General features: G+C 43.2%; 1 protein-coding gene across 1 annotated transcript in view; it reads left to right on the top strand.

Moving 5' to 3' along the window:
* DOPEY2 (dopey family member 2) overlaps positions 1-14,399 on the top strand; it is a 131,445-nt gene extending 117,046 nt beyond the window's left edge. Inside the window, exons 33-37 of the mRNA XM_003800666.3 lie at positions 7,006-7,142; positions 8,980-9,035; positions 9,819-9,980; positions 11,514-11,643; positions 13,891-14,399. Coding sequence (XP_003800714.1) covers positions 7,006-7,142; positions 8,980-9,035; positions 9,819-9,980; positions 11,514-11,643; positions 13,891-14,139 — 734 coding nt within the window. The 3' untranslated portion in view covers positions 14,140-14,399. The remainder of the gene's footprint in view (positions 1-7,005; positions 7,143-8,979; positions 9,036-9,818; positions 9,981-11,513; positions 11,644-13,890) is intronic.
* Positions 14,400-14,769: the final 370 nt, after the last annotated feature.

Genomic DNA, 14,769 nt, shown 5'->3' with positions numbered 1-14,769 from the left:
TATAAATGTCTTAACACAATAACTAAGAAAATGACATGAGGGCTATGTTAACCAGTTTGATGAAAATATTTCAAATTGTATATGAAAACACCATACTGTACCCCATGATTGCATTAATGTACACAGCTATGATTTAATAAAAAAAAACAAAACAATATAGGCTCAGTGCCTGTGGCTGAAGCGCCTAAAGTGCCAGCCACATGCATCTGAGCTGGTAGGTTCAAATGCAGCCTGGGATTCGACAGTGATGGCTGCAACCAAAAGAAAAAAAAAGTCAGATGGTGTGGTGGGCCCCTGTGGTCCCAGCTACTTGGGAGGCGGAGACAGGAGAATTCCTTGAGACCAGGAGTTGGAGATTGCTGTGAGCTATGATGTCCTGGTACTCTATCCAGGGTGACAAGCCTATCCAGGGAGGCTCTGTCTCAAAACGGAAAAGTATGATATATATATCAGTTGTTAACATTGTGACATTACAGTATAATATATACTTATAATATTGATATGACCATAATTATTAACAATATAATCACATTCTATAATATTTAGTAATATTAAACCTGATTAAACTATGCATATACATATTCAATAATATTAAATATTCTACACTATAACTACATATTCCATAATATTTAGTAATATTAAATATTATAATATGCATATGTTATTTATATAACATAGTCATATATATAATAAAGACAGCATAATGCTGACTCAGAATGGAGGTGAAAGGCAGCACCTGTGGCTCAAAGGAGTAAGGCACCGGCCCCATATACCAGAGGTGGCGGGTTCATACCCAGCCCCAGCCAAAAACTGCACCAAAAAAAAAAAAAGAATGGAGGTGGTTATTGAGATTTTAGAGAAAGAGGCATTTCTAAATAACTTCCCTTCATTTTAGATAGTTCAACTGCTGTATTTCTAAAAATACTACTTGTTTAAAAAAATAAGCATTTTAGGGCTGCGCCTGTGGCTCAATGAGTAGGGGGCTGGCCCCGTATACTAAGGGTGATGGGTTCAAACCTGGCCCTGGCCAAATTGCAACAAAAAAATAGCCGGGCATTGTGGCAGACACCTGTAGTCCCACCTACTCAGGAAGCTGAGACAAGAGAATCACCTAAACCCAAGAGCTGGAGGTTGTGAGCTGTGAGCTGTGAGCTGTGATGCCATGGCATTCTACCAAGGGCAACAAGGAGACTCTGTCTCTAAAAAAAATAAATAAATAAGCATTTTAGCCCTCATTTTTGATTGCCTGAAAGTTTTCAAAGCACATTCCTGTAGCTGTCATCATTCTAGGATAATGTCCTACTTAGTCGGCCCAGCCTCTGTGAGGTCCTGGGCTATTCTCTGACAGTCTTGGGACCCTTGACTTGACCTCAGGATGCCCTTTGGTGCAGTGATGCCCACGTCTCTCTCAGAAGAACAGATGCATCTGAAATCTTCTGAGCTGTCAATGGTTTAGTCCTAATTAGGCAGGATTAGAGAATTTCTAACATTTTCCTTCTGGGCTACCTTGTGGGGTTCCTTTCCCCTGATCTTGTGGCACCGGCAGGTGGTACTGAGAACAAACGATGTGCCTGGGGTGGGGAGCTGAGTAGCTCTGCACACCTCGGCTGAGAGTGCTGGCAGCCTCACAGCTCACATCGGCAGGTAGGGGAGATGCAGGTTCTGCAGGATGAGTAAGTCTAGAGGTCTGATGTACAGCAGGAGGGTTATGGTTCATTACATCGTATGCTGGTAATTTGTCAAGAATGCAGATTGCAGGTGCTTTTGCCACAAAAAAGAAAGGTATGAGATGATTTGGTTGTTAATTTGCTTGACTGTAGTAATCACTTCACTACATACATGCTTTTCATAGTGCATAGTTGGATACTTTCTGGACAGCCCTCGTGTATATTGCACATCATGTTGTAGCATCACCGTAAATATATGCAATAAAAATGTTTTAAACTTTACATTGATCATGAAAGAAACTATAATAAGCCGAAAGCAATTATTTAAAAAAAAAACAAGGGCAAGATGCTATGTTTTTTATAATGAGAGGAGCACAGGCATTGCCCCTCACAAAGGCTTCTAAGGGATTGGAAAGATTTAGAGCAGCAGTTCTCAACCTATGGGTCATGACCCCTTTGTTACAATGAAAATACATACTGCATATCAGATGTTTACATTACAGTTCACAACAGTAGCAAAATCACAGTTAGGAAGTAGCAATGAAAATAATTTTATGCTTGGGGGGTCACCACAACATGAGGAACTGAATTAAAGGGTCATGGCATTAGGAAGGTTGAGAACCACTGATTTAGAGGAAGTTCTGTTTTCCCTTTGAGCTGGACAAGTGTGGCTCGTCCTGTCTGTTGGGACTACCTCCCACCTTGTAAGTCTTCCTCATTGTCATGGGTGTGTTAGCTTTACTTTTACATCAGGATACTGATACTAGAGAGATTAGCACCTGCCTAAAGTTTTGCTGCCACTAATTGGCAAAACCTGAATGGAAATCTGAGCCATTTGGTTTCCAATGATAGACTGTGGTCATGAGCAGGGCACTTGTGACTTGAAGTAGGCAGAATAGGGCTTTCAGTCTGGTTTCACAGATAAGGGCTCAGAGTGATTGAAGGGTCAGCCTCACGATCACAGCCTGTGACAGTCATGCGGGCAGAGGCTGTCTGCTTGTAAGGCTATCATTCAGCTAAGAAAGGAATATTAGAGGGTAAAGAAAATTGGGTTCTAAAATAAATCATCGTGGTGAAAAAATAAACATGAGTTTAGCTTTAATTTGGAGTACCAATATTAAATATGCCCTATCTGGATAAAGTGCTTTTTAAAAATACTTTTATTTTGAAATAGATTAAGAAATTATGAAAATTGCACTTAGAGTTCCCATATACGCACATGATTGGTCCAGCTTCTCCTGGGGTGACATCTCATCTGATTGCAGTCCATTATCAAAACCAGGCAGTCGACATTGGAATAATACCATTAACTCAACTGTCACCTTTTCCAGATTTCACTGGGTTTCATGTGCCTTCTTTATTTGTACATCCAGCTCTACGCAAGTGTCACCATAGTTTTCGTGGGCAACACCACAGGCAGGACTGAAAACATGTCATCTGCACAAAGCAGCTCCTCCAGTCCCTCCCTGCATAGTCCCCTCTACCCAAGAGCCTGCTGATCCTTTCCCTGTCACTTCCCTTGTCATTTCCTTTCATCTGATGAACTCCATTTGGCTTTTCTTTTAGAATAGACCCCCTGGGCTGGGTGCCTGTGGCTCAAGTGGCTAAGGCGCCAGCCACATACACCTAAGGTGGCAGGTTCAAATCCAGCCTGGGCCCGCCAAACAACAATGATGGCTGCAACCAAAAAATGGCTGGGCGCTGTGGTGGGCACCTGTGGTCCCAGCTACTTGGGAGGCTGAGGCAGGAGACTCGCTTGAGCCCAGGAGTTGGAGGTTGCTGTGAGCTGTGGTGCGACAGCACTCTACCCAGGGGGACAGCTTAAGGCTCTGTCTCAAAAAAAAAAAAAAAAGAATAGACCCCCTGGCAACAAACTCTTAGTTTTCCTTCATTTAAACTCTTTATTTCACCTTCATTCATGTTATTTTATTTTCAGGGCTTTTTAAAAAAAACTTTAATTCTTGAAGGATACTTTTGTTGGAAATAGAATTCTAGGTTGACGTTCTTTACTTTCACACTTAAAAAAGGTGCCCCTTCTTTCTGGTTCCCTGGTTTCTGATGAGAAAGCTGCTATCATTCTAATTATTATTCCCTTTAGATCACGTGTCATTTCAGTCTGGCTACTATCAAGAATTTTTGTCTTTGTCTTTAGTTTTCAGAAGTTTGATTGTAACGTGTCTGGGTGTGGATTTCTTTGCTTTTATCCTTTTTAGAGTTCACTCGCCACCTTTTATCTATAGATGTGTCTTTCACCAAATTTGGGGCGTTTTCAGTCATTATTTCTTCCAAATCTGTATTTTTTTTCCTCTACTTCTGGAACTCTGATGACACAAATGTTAGCTCTCTTGTTGTCACACTGGCCTCTTGAGACAGTTCAGTTTTTTTTAAGCTTTTTTTCTCTCCTTCACTCAGTTGGAATAATTGAATCTGTTGTCAGCTTCCCTCTTTCCCGTTACCTCCATCCTGCTGTTGAACTCTTGTGGTGAGTTGTTTTATGTCTATGGTTGTATGTTTGGTTCTGAAATTTCCATTTGGCTTTTCTGTATATCTTCCATTTCTTTGCTGAGACTTTATTTTTTTTTATTTGTTTCAAGTGTGTATCGTTGATTTATTGGAGTGTTTTTAATAGTAGCTTTAATCCTTTTTCAAGAATTCTTTTTTTGTGTGTATATATATTTTTTTGGTGGGGGGGAGACAGAGCCTCAAGCTATCCCCCTGGGCAGAGTGCCGTGGCATCACAGCTCACAGCAACCTCCAACTCCTGGGCTCAAGCAAGTCTCCAGCCTCCGCCTCCCAAGTAGCTGGGACACAGGCGCCCGCCACAATGCCTGGCTATTTTGTGGTTATAGCCATCATTGTTGTTTGGCAGGCCTGGGCTGGATTCGAACCCGCCACCTTAGGTGTATATGGCTGGCGCCTTAGCCACTTGAGCCACAGGTGCCGAGCCTTGTGCGTATATTTTTAAGAAATAGCATGTCACTCTATCTCCCATTCTAACATACAGTAATACAGTCATAGCTCAGTATACCCTTGAATTCCTAGGCTCAAACAGTGCTCTCATTCAGCCCAAGTAGCTAGGATACAGGTACACACCACCACATCCAGCTAATTATTTTATGTTTTGTAGAGACAGGGTCTTAACTATCTTGCCCAGGATGGTCTTGAACTCCTAGTTTCAAGTGATTCTCCTGTGTTGGCCTCCAAAGTGCTGGGATTATAGGTGTGAGCCACCACGCCTGGGCCTTTTCCAATAATTCTAACCTCCATGTTATCTCAGTATTGGTGTTTTGTGTGTGTGTGCGTGTTTTGAGACAGAATCTCGCTATGTCACCCTCGTTAGAATGCTATAATATCACAGCTCACAGCAACCTCAAACTCCCAGGCTCAAGGGATTCTCTTGCCCCAGCCTCCCAAGCAGCTGGGACCACAGGCCCTAGCCACAACACCTGGCTATTTCTCTGTTGCAGTTGTCATTGTTGTTTAGCTGGCCCGGGCAGGTTTCAGACCTGCCAGCCTCAGTGTATGTGGCTAGTGCGATAACCACTGTACTACAGGTGCCGAGCCAGTATTGGTGTCTTTTGATTAATTTTTCCATTGAAGTTGAGATTTTTGCATATTCCGAATTATAATCTTCTCAGATGCCCAGGCCAGAATAAATTCAAAAATAAACAAGTCCAGAGAACATACCACCAAGTTATTCCCTACGTTCCAGGGTTTCTAGCCAGTCTTACCCTTTTTTCTCCCACCCGTCAGTTTTCTCATAGTTGATTTATGTATTTATTCAAAGTTTTCATTGCAACTAAAGAAGGAATAATATGTAATATGCTTACCCCAACTCATCTAGAACCAGAAGTGCAAAATACTTCTTTAAAATGTCAAGTGTCGGCTCGGCGCCTATAGCTCAACCGGCTAAGGCGCCAGCCACGTACACCTAAGGTGGCGGGTTCGAATCCCCAGCCCGGACCCGCCAAACAACAATGATGGCTGCAACCAAAAAATAGCCGGGCGTTGTGGCGGGCGCCTGTGGTCCCAGCTACTTGGGAGGCAGAGGCAAGAGACTCGCTTGAGCCCAGGAATTGGAGGTTGCTGTGAGCTGTAATGCCACAGCACTCTACCCAGGGGGACAGCTTGAGGCTCTGTCTCAAAAAAAAAAAAAAAATATCAAGTGTCGGGTGATGCCTGTGGCTCAAAGGAGTAGGGCACCGGCCCCATATACCAGAGGTGGTGGTTTCAAACCCAGCCCTGGCCAAAAATTGCAAAAAAAAAAAAGTCAAGTATCTGAGCTATGCATGATCTTTCATTTGGTCCTACTACTTTTAAAGGCAAGAAATAAAAATTAGCTTAAGACAGCTCAAACAAAAGGAAGTTTATTAGTAACGTACTATAGCAAATCTTAGTAGCATGACTGTTGTTTAACTGTTTGCTCTAGCAATTTGTTAAATTTCTAAGAAACCTTAAGCTGCTGGCTCGGCGCCTGTGGCTCAAGCAGCTAAGGCGCCAGCCACATATCCCTGAGCTGGCAGGTTCAATTCTAGCCCAGGTCTGCCAAACAACAATGATGCTGCAACCAAAACATAGCCTTGCACTGTGGCAGGCACCTGTAGTCCCAGCTATTTGGGAGGCGGAGACAGGAAAATCACTTGAGCCTAGGAGTTAGAGGTTGCTGTGAGCTATGATGCCATAGTACTCTACCTAGGGTGACAGCTTGAGGCTCTGTCTCAAAAAAAAAAAAAAAAAGAAAGAAACCTTAAGCTGCAGCGGAGTAGGAGGGAAGAATCACATTCTGCAAATAACTATTTTCGTGGAGAAGTGGAGAACCGCGTATTAAGGGTTAGATACCGTACCTTGCAACTTCATCCCCCTCTGCAGGAACTAGAGTTTTTGTCGTGACCATCAAATCTAAATTTACTGAAAATATCTGTTTTATTCACTTGTTCTTTCACTTGCCCACCACCCTCAAAATACGATGTCGTCTATATGATTGTTGAAGTCCATCACTCACTAAGGATGGTCTTTATCTTCTCTGTCTTAGAATTCATATTCTTAGCTGAAAATTTAAGTTACTGGTCATGCATTGAATTTCTGGATGCCTCTCTGCTCAGCTGTGGCGGGAGTGTAAGGAAGAGTCATTTGGGTCTCTTCCCGTGGCGAGGGCATGAACTGCTGCTGTACTTCACAAAGAGGAAGACTCGGGGTAGACTAGGTGCCTCTAACACTCGTTTCTTATACCAGGTTGTTAGCAGAATGTCAAAGCAGTTAGTTTTATTTTTCTACTTAGTCTAATGAGAAACCCCAAACTGCATATTTGTGTGACATCTTTAAAATCTTCTTTCCTTAGAACGCCTGACAGACAATCTCAGAGTTGGACAGACATCCATAGTTGCTGCTCAGATGTTTCTTTTTTTCAGAGTTTTGCTGCTAAGAATCTCTCCTCAACATTTGACTTCATTGTGGCCAATAATGGTCTCTGAATTGGTGAGTATGAGTCTGGTACTCTTTTTTTTTTTTTTTTTGAGACAGAGCCTCAAGCTGTCCCCCTGGGTAGAGCGCTGTGGCATCGCAGCTCACAGCAACCTCTAACTTCTGGGCTCAAGCAAGTCTCCTGCCTCAGCCTCCCAAGTAGCTGGGACCACAGGGATCCACCACAACACTTGGCTATTTTTTGGTTGCAGCCATCATTGTTGTTTGGCAGGCCCAGGCTGGATTCTAACCCGCTACCTTAGGTGTATGTGGCTGGCACCTTAGCTGCTTGAGCCGTAGGCGCCGATCCAAGTATGGTACTCTTGAACGATTGGAGCTTTTAAAAGTAGGGGCGGTGCCTGTGGCTCAAAGGAGTAGGGCGCTAGCCCCATATGCTAGCTCTGGGCCAAACCCAGCTCTGGCCAAAAACTGAAAAAAAAAAAAGTACTTTAAAATTCTTTTTTTTTTTTTTTTTTTTGAGACAGAATCTCATTTTATCGCCCTCAGAGTGCCATAATGTCACAGCTCACAGCAACCTCCAACTCCTGGGTTTAGGCAGTTCTCTTGCCTCAGCCTCCTGAGTAGCTGGGATTACAGGCGCCTGCCACAATGCCTGGCTATGTTTTGTTGCAGTTTGGCCGGGGCTGGGCTTGAACCCGCCACCCTCAGTATATGAGGCCAGCCCCCTACCCACTGAGCCACAGGTGCCGCCTATACTTTAAAATTCTTTTCATTGACATATGATGTACTTCTTTATATATGTTTAATTTTAGTTTTTTTATTGGGTTGGTTGTACATAGGTTCTGGTTAAATAGAGAGTATTTTATCCTATAATCGTATTTGATATCTTATCTGTCAGCTATTCCAACTAATTTGTACCATTACTTTTTTGTTGTTTAATACCATTGTTACAGTTTGGCCGGGGCTGGGTTCGAACCCACCACCCTCAGTATATGAGGCCAGCCCCCTACCCACTGAGCCACAGGTGCTAATGTGGCTAATTTGTACCATTACTTTTTTGTTGTTTAATACCATTTTATAGAATTCAGAAACAAGTAAAATGGAACACTGTGCTATTGAAGGATATATACATACATATATTGTACTTTTTCAAAAGCAACGTAATGATAAACACAAAATATAAGATTGTGGTTATAGGAGCAGGAGGGGATAAGAAAAGTGGGGCAGGGAATAGAGGTGGAGGGAGTCAGCAGAACAGTACCTGTAGCTTACGTTTAGATTCTTGAGTTGGGTGACAGGTTTGGTTGTTCATTGTTATTTTACTTTGAATTTAAATCATGTTACAAATAATTATTGTAGGTAGTGATTAATATGTTAAAAAACAATGGAGCCATACTCCAGAGTCACAACTTAGGAGACATGTCATCTGCCTACTCCCTACCTGTCATCTTCTGCCTACTCCCTTACTGCCACCTGAATTCCTAATTATTTGCTACTTTTTTATAGAAATATAAATTTGGGTAGGTTTAATCTCTCTCAAGGCCAAGTGTCATGGCTCACACCTGTAATCCTAGTACTTTGAGTTGGAGACAAGAGAATCACTTGAGCCCAGGAGTTTGAGACTAGCCTGAGTGGCATAGCAAGCAAGACCTCTCTCTATCAAAAAATGAGACCCTCTTTCTACAAAAAATTTTAAAAATTAGCCAGGTGTGGTGTGCATGCCTATAGTCTCAGCTACTCAGAAGGCTGAGGCATGATGATGGGTTGAGCCCAAAAGACTGAGGCTGGAGTGAGCTATGGTGACACCAATGCCCAGGAAACAGAATGAGATTCTCTGTCAATAACTAAAACTCTCTCAACCAGTAACTTGACTGCATCTTTTCATTTTCAGATTCAGACATTTATACAGCTTGAAGAAGATCTAAAAGAAGAAGATGAGTCATTGAGGTAAGTTGTACAGGTCTGTGCACCCATGAAAAGGGAAGATGAATGGATATCACTTTATGATACAGGGTTATCTGATGCTAAATGCTGTTTTCTTGAAGTATTTGTGAGGTATTAGCTTTTTTTTTTTTTTTTTAAGACAGAGTCTCACTTGGTTGCCCTTATTAGAGTGCTATGGCATCACAGCTCACAGCAACCTCAAACTCTTGGGCTTAAGTGATTCTCTTGCCTCAGCCTCCCAAGTAGCTGGAACTACAGGCACCCGCCACAATGCCCGGCTATTTTTTGGTTGCAGTTGTCATTGTGGTTTAGATGGCCCACGCCGGGTTCAAACCCATTAGCCTTGGTACATGTGGCTGGCACAGTAACCACTGTGCTACAGGTGCCAAGCCGGGACTGGCTATTTTAAAAATTTCTTAGAAACTCCTTCTTGGCTCGGCACCTATAGCTCAACCAGCTAAGGCACCAGCCACGTACACCTAAGGTGGCGGGTTTGAATCCCCAGCCCTGCCCCGCCAAACAACAATGACGGCTGCAACCAAAAAATAGCCGGGCATTGTGGCGGGCGCCTGTAGTCCCAGCTACTTGGGAGGCAGAGGCAGGAGACTCGCTTGAGCCCAGGAGTTGGAGGTTGCTGTGAGCTGTAATGCCACGGCACTCTGCCCAGGGGGACAGCTTGAGGCTCTGTCTCAAAAAAAAAAAAAAAAAAAGAAAATCCTTCTTAAGGACATTTCAAAGGTGAATGTGAATGAATTTATAACAAGAGGTTTTTTTGTAAATTTATAGAAGCAACAACAAAATAAACAGAATTAAAGTGTCAGTTATGGATGGAAATGGGCCTGCAGTTGGGGAGATACCCCAGAGTGAACTCATCTTATACTTATCAGCTTGCAAGTTCTTGGACACAGCTCTTTCGTTTCCACCCGACAAGATGCCATTATTTCAAATGTAAGTCATATAAGATCATGTGTCCTTTTTGCAGTAGGTGATTTTTTTTTCCTCTTTAAGCACTTTCACTTGTTTTTTAGTACAGTTCATGGGAAGCCACAGTATAGGTTTCGAGCGACCGGTGAGCCAACTCTAAACACCAAGTTTCGTATTACTTGCAACGTCTGTGGTTTTCTGACTTTGGCTGACAGCAGTATTTATGACTGCATTTCTGTGGGGTGTGTGTCTTTATCTGGGTTTCGCTACTGAATACTTATAAAACAGGCGTCACTCACTGGAGGTCCTCACTACATTTGGGTAGTTGTTGTTGTTTTTTTTTTTTGTCTGTGTTCAGTTAGATACAAATGCCTTTATTTTGGAGCATGTCGTCTCCAATTCACTTTGCCCCTTGTGCTTACATTTCCTGGAGGCTTAATGCAGCTGCTCATTCATTTGATTTCATGCCTGGCCCCAGAGGCGGCTTCCCTCTGCCCTCCTCTTGCAAAGAGATTAATCCTGTAGAAACGTCTATGCTTTCAAAGTATGTCCTCTAAAGTGCACATTACTAAGTGGAAGAAGCCGCTCTGAAAAGGCTACACACTGTGTGAGTCCAACCACGTAACATTCTGGAAAAGGCAACACCACAGGGACAGTAATCATTAGCTTTCAGGGGCTGAAAAGAGAAGAGGAAGTGAATCGGGGTGCACAGAAGACTCTTAGGGCAGTGAAACCACTTGTGTGATTCTGTGATGGTGGGTGCATGTCATTATACACCTGTACCTTTGTACAGAATGTACAAAACCAAGAGGGGGGCCTCAAGTAAAGTCTGGACTTTGGGTGTTTATGGCAAGTCAATACAGGTTCATCAGTTTTCACAGATGTACTGCTCTGGGGCGGGATGTCAGTGGTAGGGGAGGTGGTTATACTTGGGGGGCGGGGTGTATAGCAACTGTCTGTACTTTCTATTCAGCTTTGCTGTGAACCTAAAACTGCTCCACGAAAAAAAGTCTGTTTTCTAAAATATAGGTGCTGATGTATGCAAATGTGCATAGCTGCATTATTTATAATAGGCAAAAAGTGGAGACAACCCAGATGGCCGTTAGCTGATGAATGGACACATAACGTGGTATATCCATACAATGGAATACGACTCAGCTTCAGAAAGAAATGAAATTCTGATACGCGCTAGAACAGGGATGGGCCTTCAAAATGCTGTGCTATGTGCAAGAATTGAGACACAAAGGGACATACATTGTCTGACTCTGTTCATGAGGGATGTCCAGAACAAGAAAGTCTATAGGGACAGTATAGATCAGTGGTTGTCTAGAGGTACAGGGGACTGAGGGATGACAGCTGAGGGGTACAGGATTTCTTTGGGGGGTAATGAAATACTCAAATTGATTGTGGTGGTAGCGGTACAGCTCTATGAATATAATAAAAGCCATTGTGCGTCTTGGCATGGGTATGATCTGTGAATTATATCATAATAAAACTTTTTAAAATTGTTGAAGGGGTCTGAGCCAGCATGCCTGACCTCGGGCTTGTCTCTTCCAGTTACAGATGGGCATTTGTTCCAGAAGTGGACACAGAAGACCCTGCCTTTCTGTCAGATCTAGAGGAGAATCACCAAGAATGCAAACCTCACACTGTCAGGATTCTAGAACTTCTAAAATTAAAATATGGGGTAAATGTTTTCCTTTTTAAAAATCACATTCATAGCGTGGCGCCTGTGGTTCAAAAGGGTAGGGTGCCAGTCCCATATGTTGGAGATGGTGGGTTTAAACCCAGCGCCGGCCAAAAACTGCAAACAAACAAACAAACAAACAAAATTCACATTTATGTGGGCAGTGCCTGTGGCTCAGTGAGTAGGGCATGGGCCCCACATACCGAGGGTGGTGGGTTTAAACCCAGCCCAGCCAAACTGTAACGAAAAAAAATATAGCCAGGTGTTGTGGTGGGCTCCTATAGCTTCTCGGGAGGCTGAGGCAAGAGAATCGCATAAGCTCAGGAGTTGGAGGTTGCTGTGAGCTGTGACGTGACGGCACTCTACTGAGGGTGACAAAATAAGACTATCTCTAGAAAATAAAGGACTTCCTATGCCACTTGATTTTAATGACATCAAATAACTTTCAAAATCTTCATTTTAAAACTTGATGTGGTTATCAGTGTACTGTGACCTGGCAGCCCTGTGCTGGTGGGTGCAGTCCTCCAGGGCCGCTGTAGAGCTTGCTCAGGGCGCTGGGTGAGGAATGGAGCCAGTGGGCCGTGGTGGAACTGGCTGCAGCTCCTCCTCTGCAGACCCAGGAAGAGGAGGTGGTGGAGCGGGTGTTTATTTTCCTGCCCGCCAGGGCACTGCCATGAGTGTCCGGCCTGTGCCGCTTATGGAGGGAGTGTGTGTGCAGAGTGTTGCCCACCCTTTGGAGTGACCTGGACCTTCGCAGGCCTGGCTGAGGCCGGCCACCCAGAGGGGCATTGCTTGGTTCATGTGGCAGCGGAGGAGCTTGAGAATGTTAGCATCTTACCACACGCAGTGATTGAGAAACTTTCATTAGTCTGGAAGAGTTCATGGCCGCAAGAAAGCAAGGAAAAGAAAGTATGGAAATAGCATTTGCCCTTGAAAAGCTAGCTGTTCCTAAAACAATGCCAATCCTTGTAAAAAATTTTAGGAACCCTCTGGATATTGATGCCGCTAGTGTGGTTGGGCTGTCATTTAGTGGATACCAAATCCAGAGGGCCGCCATGCTCCTCATCGAGGATGTCGATGATGAAAAGGGCTACTGCAGCTGCAGTGCAGCGCCTCGGAGCCACCAGCATTCCCAGGCAGAGCACCACTGGCTTCATGTTTGCACGCTGGCAGGGGCTTTCAGTATTATAGAGCCAAGGGGAATGTTGAGGCTGATGCATTTAGAAAGTTTTCTCCTAGGGTCCCTTTATTTGGCTTCTTTGGAAACGGAGAAATTAGAACTGATTGGATAGTCACTGGTAATTTTATATTGAGGAAATGTAATGAGGTAAAGGATGATGACCTGTTTCATAAGTACACAACAATAATGGCACTCTGGCTCGGAGCCCGTTGTTCAGTGGTTAGGGTGCTGGCCACATACACCCAGGCTGGCGGGTTCGAACCTGGCCAGGCCTGCTATAACAATAATGACAACTATAACAAAAAATAGCCAGGCATTGTGGCAGGCACCTATAGACTCAGCTACTTGGGAGGCTGAGGCAAGAGAATCTCTTAAGCCCCAAAGTTTGAGGTTGCTGTGAGCTGTGACGTCATGGCACTCTATCTACTGGGGGCAACAAAGTGAGACTCTGTCTCAAAAAAAGAAAAACAAGGTGGCGCCTGTGGCTCAAAGGAGTAGGGCGCCAGCCCCATATGCTAGAGGTGGTGGGTTCAAACCCAGCCCTGGCCAAAAACTGCAAAAAAGAAAAAGAAAGAAATTGCAAGAGAAAATCTTTTTCACCTAGTTCTATAAAGCTGATTGGCACTAGAGAATTATATCGCCTTATTTTGGTTTTATACCAATAAACATACCTTGAAAACTAAAAAAAAAAAAACAAAACACTTGATGTGATTATAAATTCCATCTTTATTTGCTCTCGTGTCATGTGGACACCTCTCTTGCTAAGAGGCAAAGCCTCCTGATAGCACAGTCATGTGGAATTCATTTTGCTCCCCAGGTTCTTCTGTTTCTTAGGGTCCAAGAAGAGGCAAAGCCCAGTAGGGAAAATGACAAGGGCCTGGAGTCAGGGTGGGTTCAGTGTGAGACCCTGAGGGAGCATGTTAATGGGAACCTAGAGATTGAGTCATTAGTGCTGATACTGAATTTTCCTAAAGAACTAATCTCAGGTTTTGCTGTAAATATGCGTGTTTCACGGGCATCTGCAGCCCGTGGCAGTAAAGCCACGCCATTCTTATGTTTTTTTGCAGGAAGTTAGCAGCTCCGATGAGATCATCAAGAGTGAGTTCCCTCTTCTGCGCCAACATTCTGTGTCCAGCGTTGGGCAGCTGATGCCATTCTTCAGGACTCTAAACTGTGCTTTTAAAGCCCAGAGACAGCTGTCTGCTGATCCCTCAGAAGCTCCGTTCTTAGAGGTTCCTGCCACGGACAGCTTAAGGGTCTTAAAACAACTGGAAGAATGTGTCGAGTATGATTTTTTGGAACATCCGGAATGTTGACCTTATGAGAGAATTTGTTTACTTCATTTATTGGTACCTTAATGAAAATAAGGGTATATTCCAAATAAGAAAGGAGCCAGGACAGTGCTTTTAAATACATCCTTTTCAATTGCAAAAGCAGATTTCAGATAATTTTCTGTTTGGCAACAAAACACACCTCCCTAAATGCTTTGTAATATATCTGGATCTGATTTTCTTTATTCTTCAATTTATGTAATGAAAATAAAGTTAATATATAATCTAAGAATAGCACAAAATTTATAATATGAAGCAAAGTATGAAGTCAGCTTTTTTTTTTTTTTGTCATTGAAGCAGATACCTGGGTCTTTCTCAGAATATCTCTCTAAAAGTTTAAACTCATTAAAAGAATATTATTTTTCACCTTTCACACAAATATCTTTTCAGCATTTATTTTGGCATTGCATTTAAAACTAAAATACATTGTCTCCTAGGAATAATAATTGCCCTTTTCCTAGTCAGCAGAGCTGAGCACTCCAAAGAGAATTTCAATATAGTTAACCCTTGCCCATTGAAATCATGTTTGCCCTTTAACTGCATGAGAAGTACATTGTTTTAAATTCTGTCAGTTGAAACCTTAGTCACATGCCTGATGTACCTTTCAACACTTTC

This window comes from Otolemur garnettii, unplaced genomic scaffold, assembly GCF_000181295.1.
Source record: "Otolemur garnettii isolate 467f Iridium unplaced genomic scaffold, OtoGar3 scaffold00180, whole genome shotgun sequence".
Taxonomy (NCBI): Eukaryota; Metazoa; Chordata; class Mammalia; order Primates; family Galagidae; genus Otolemur; species Otolemur garnettii.
This window is presented reverse-complemented; position numbering and strand designations above follow the sequence as displayed.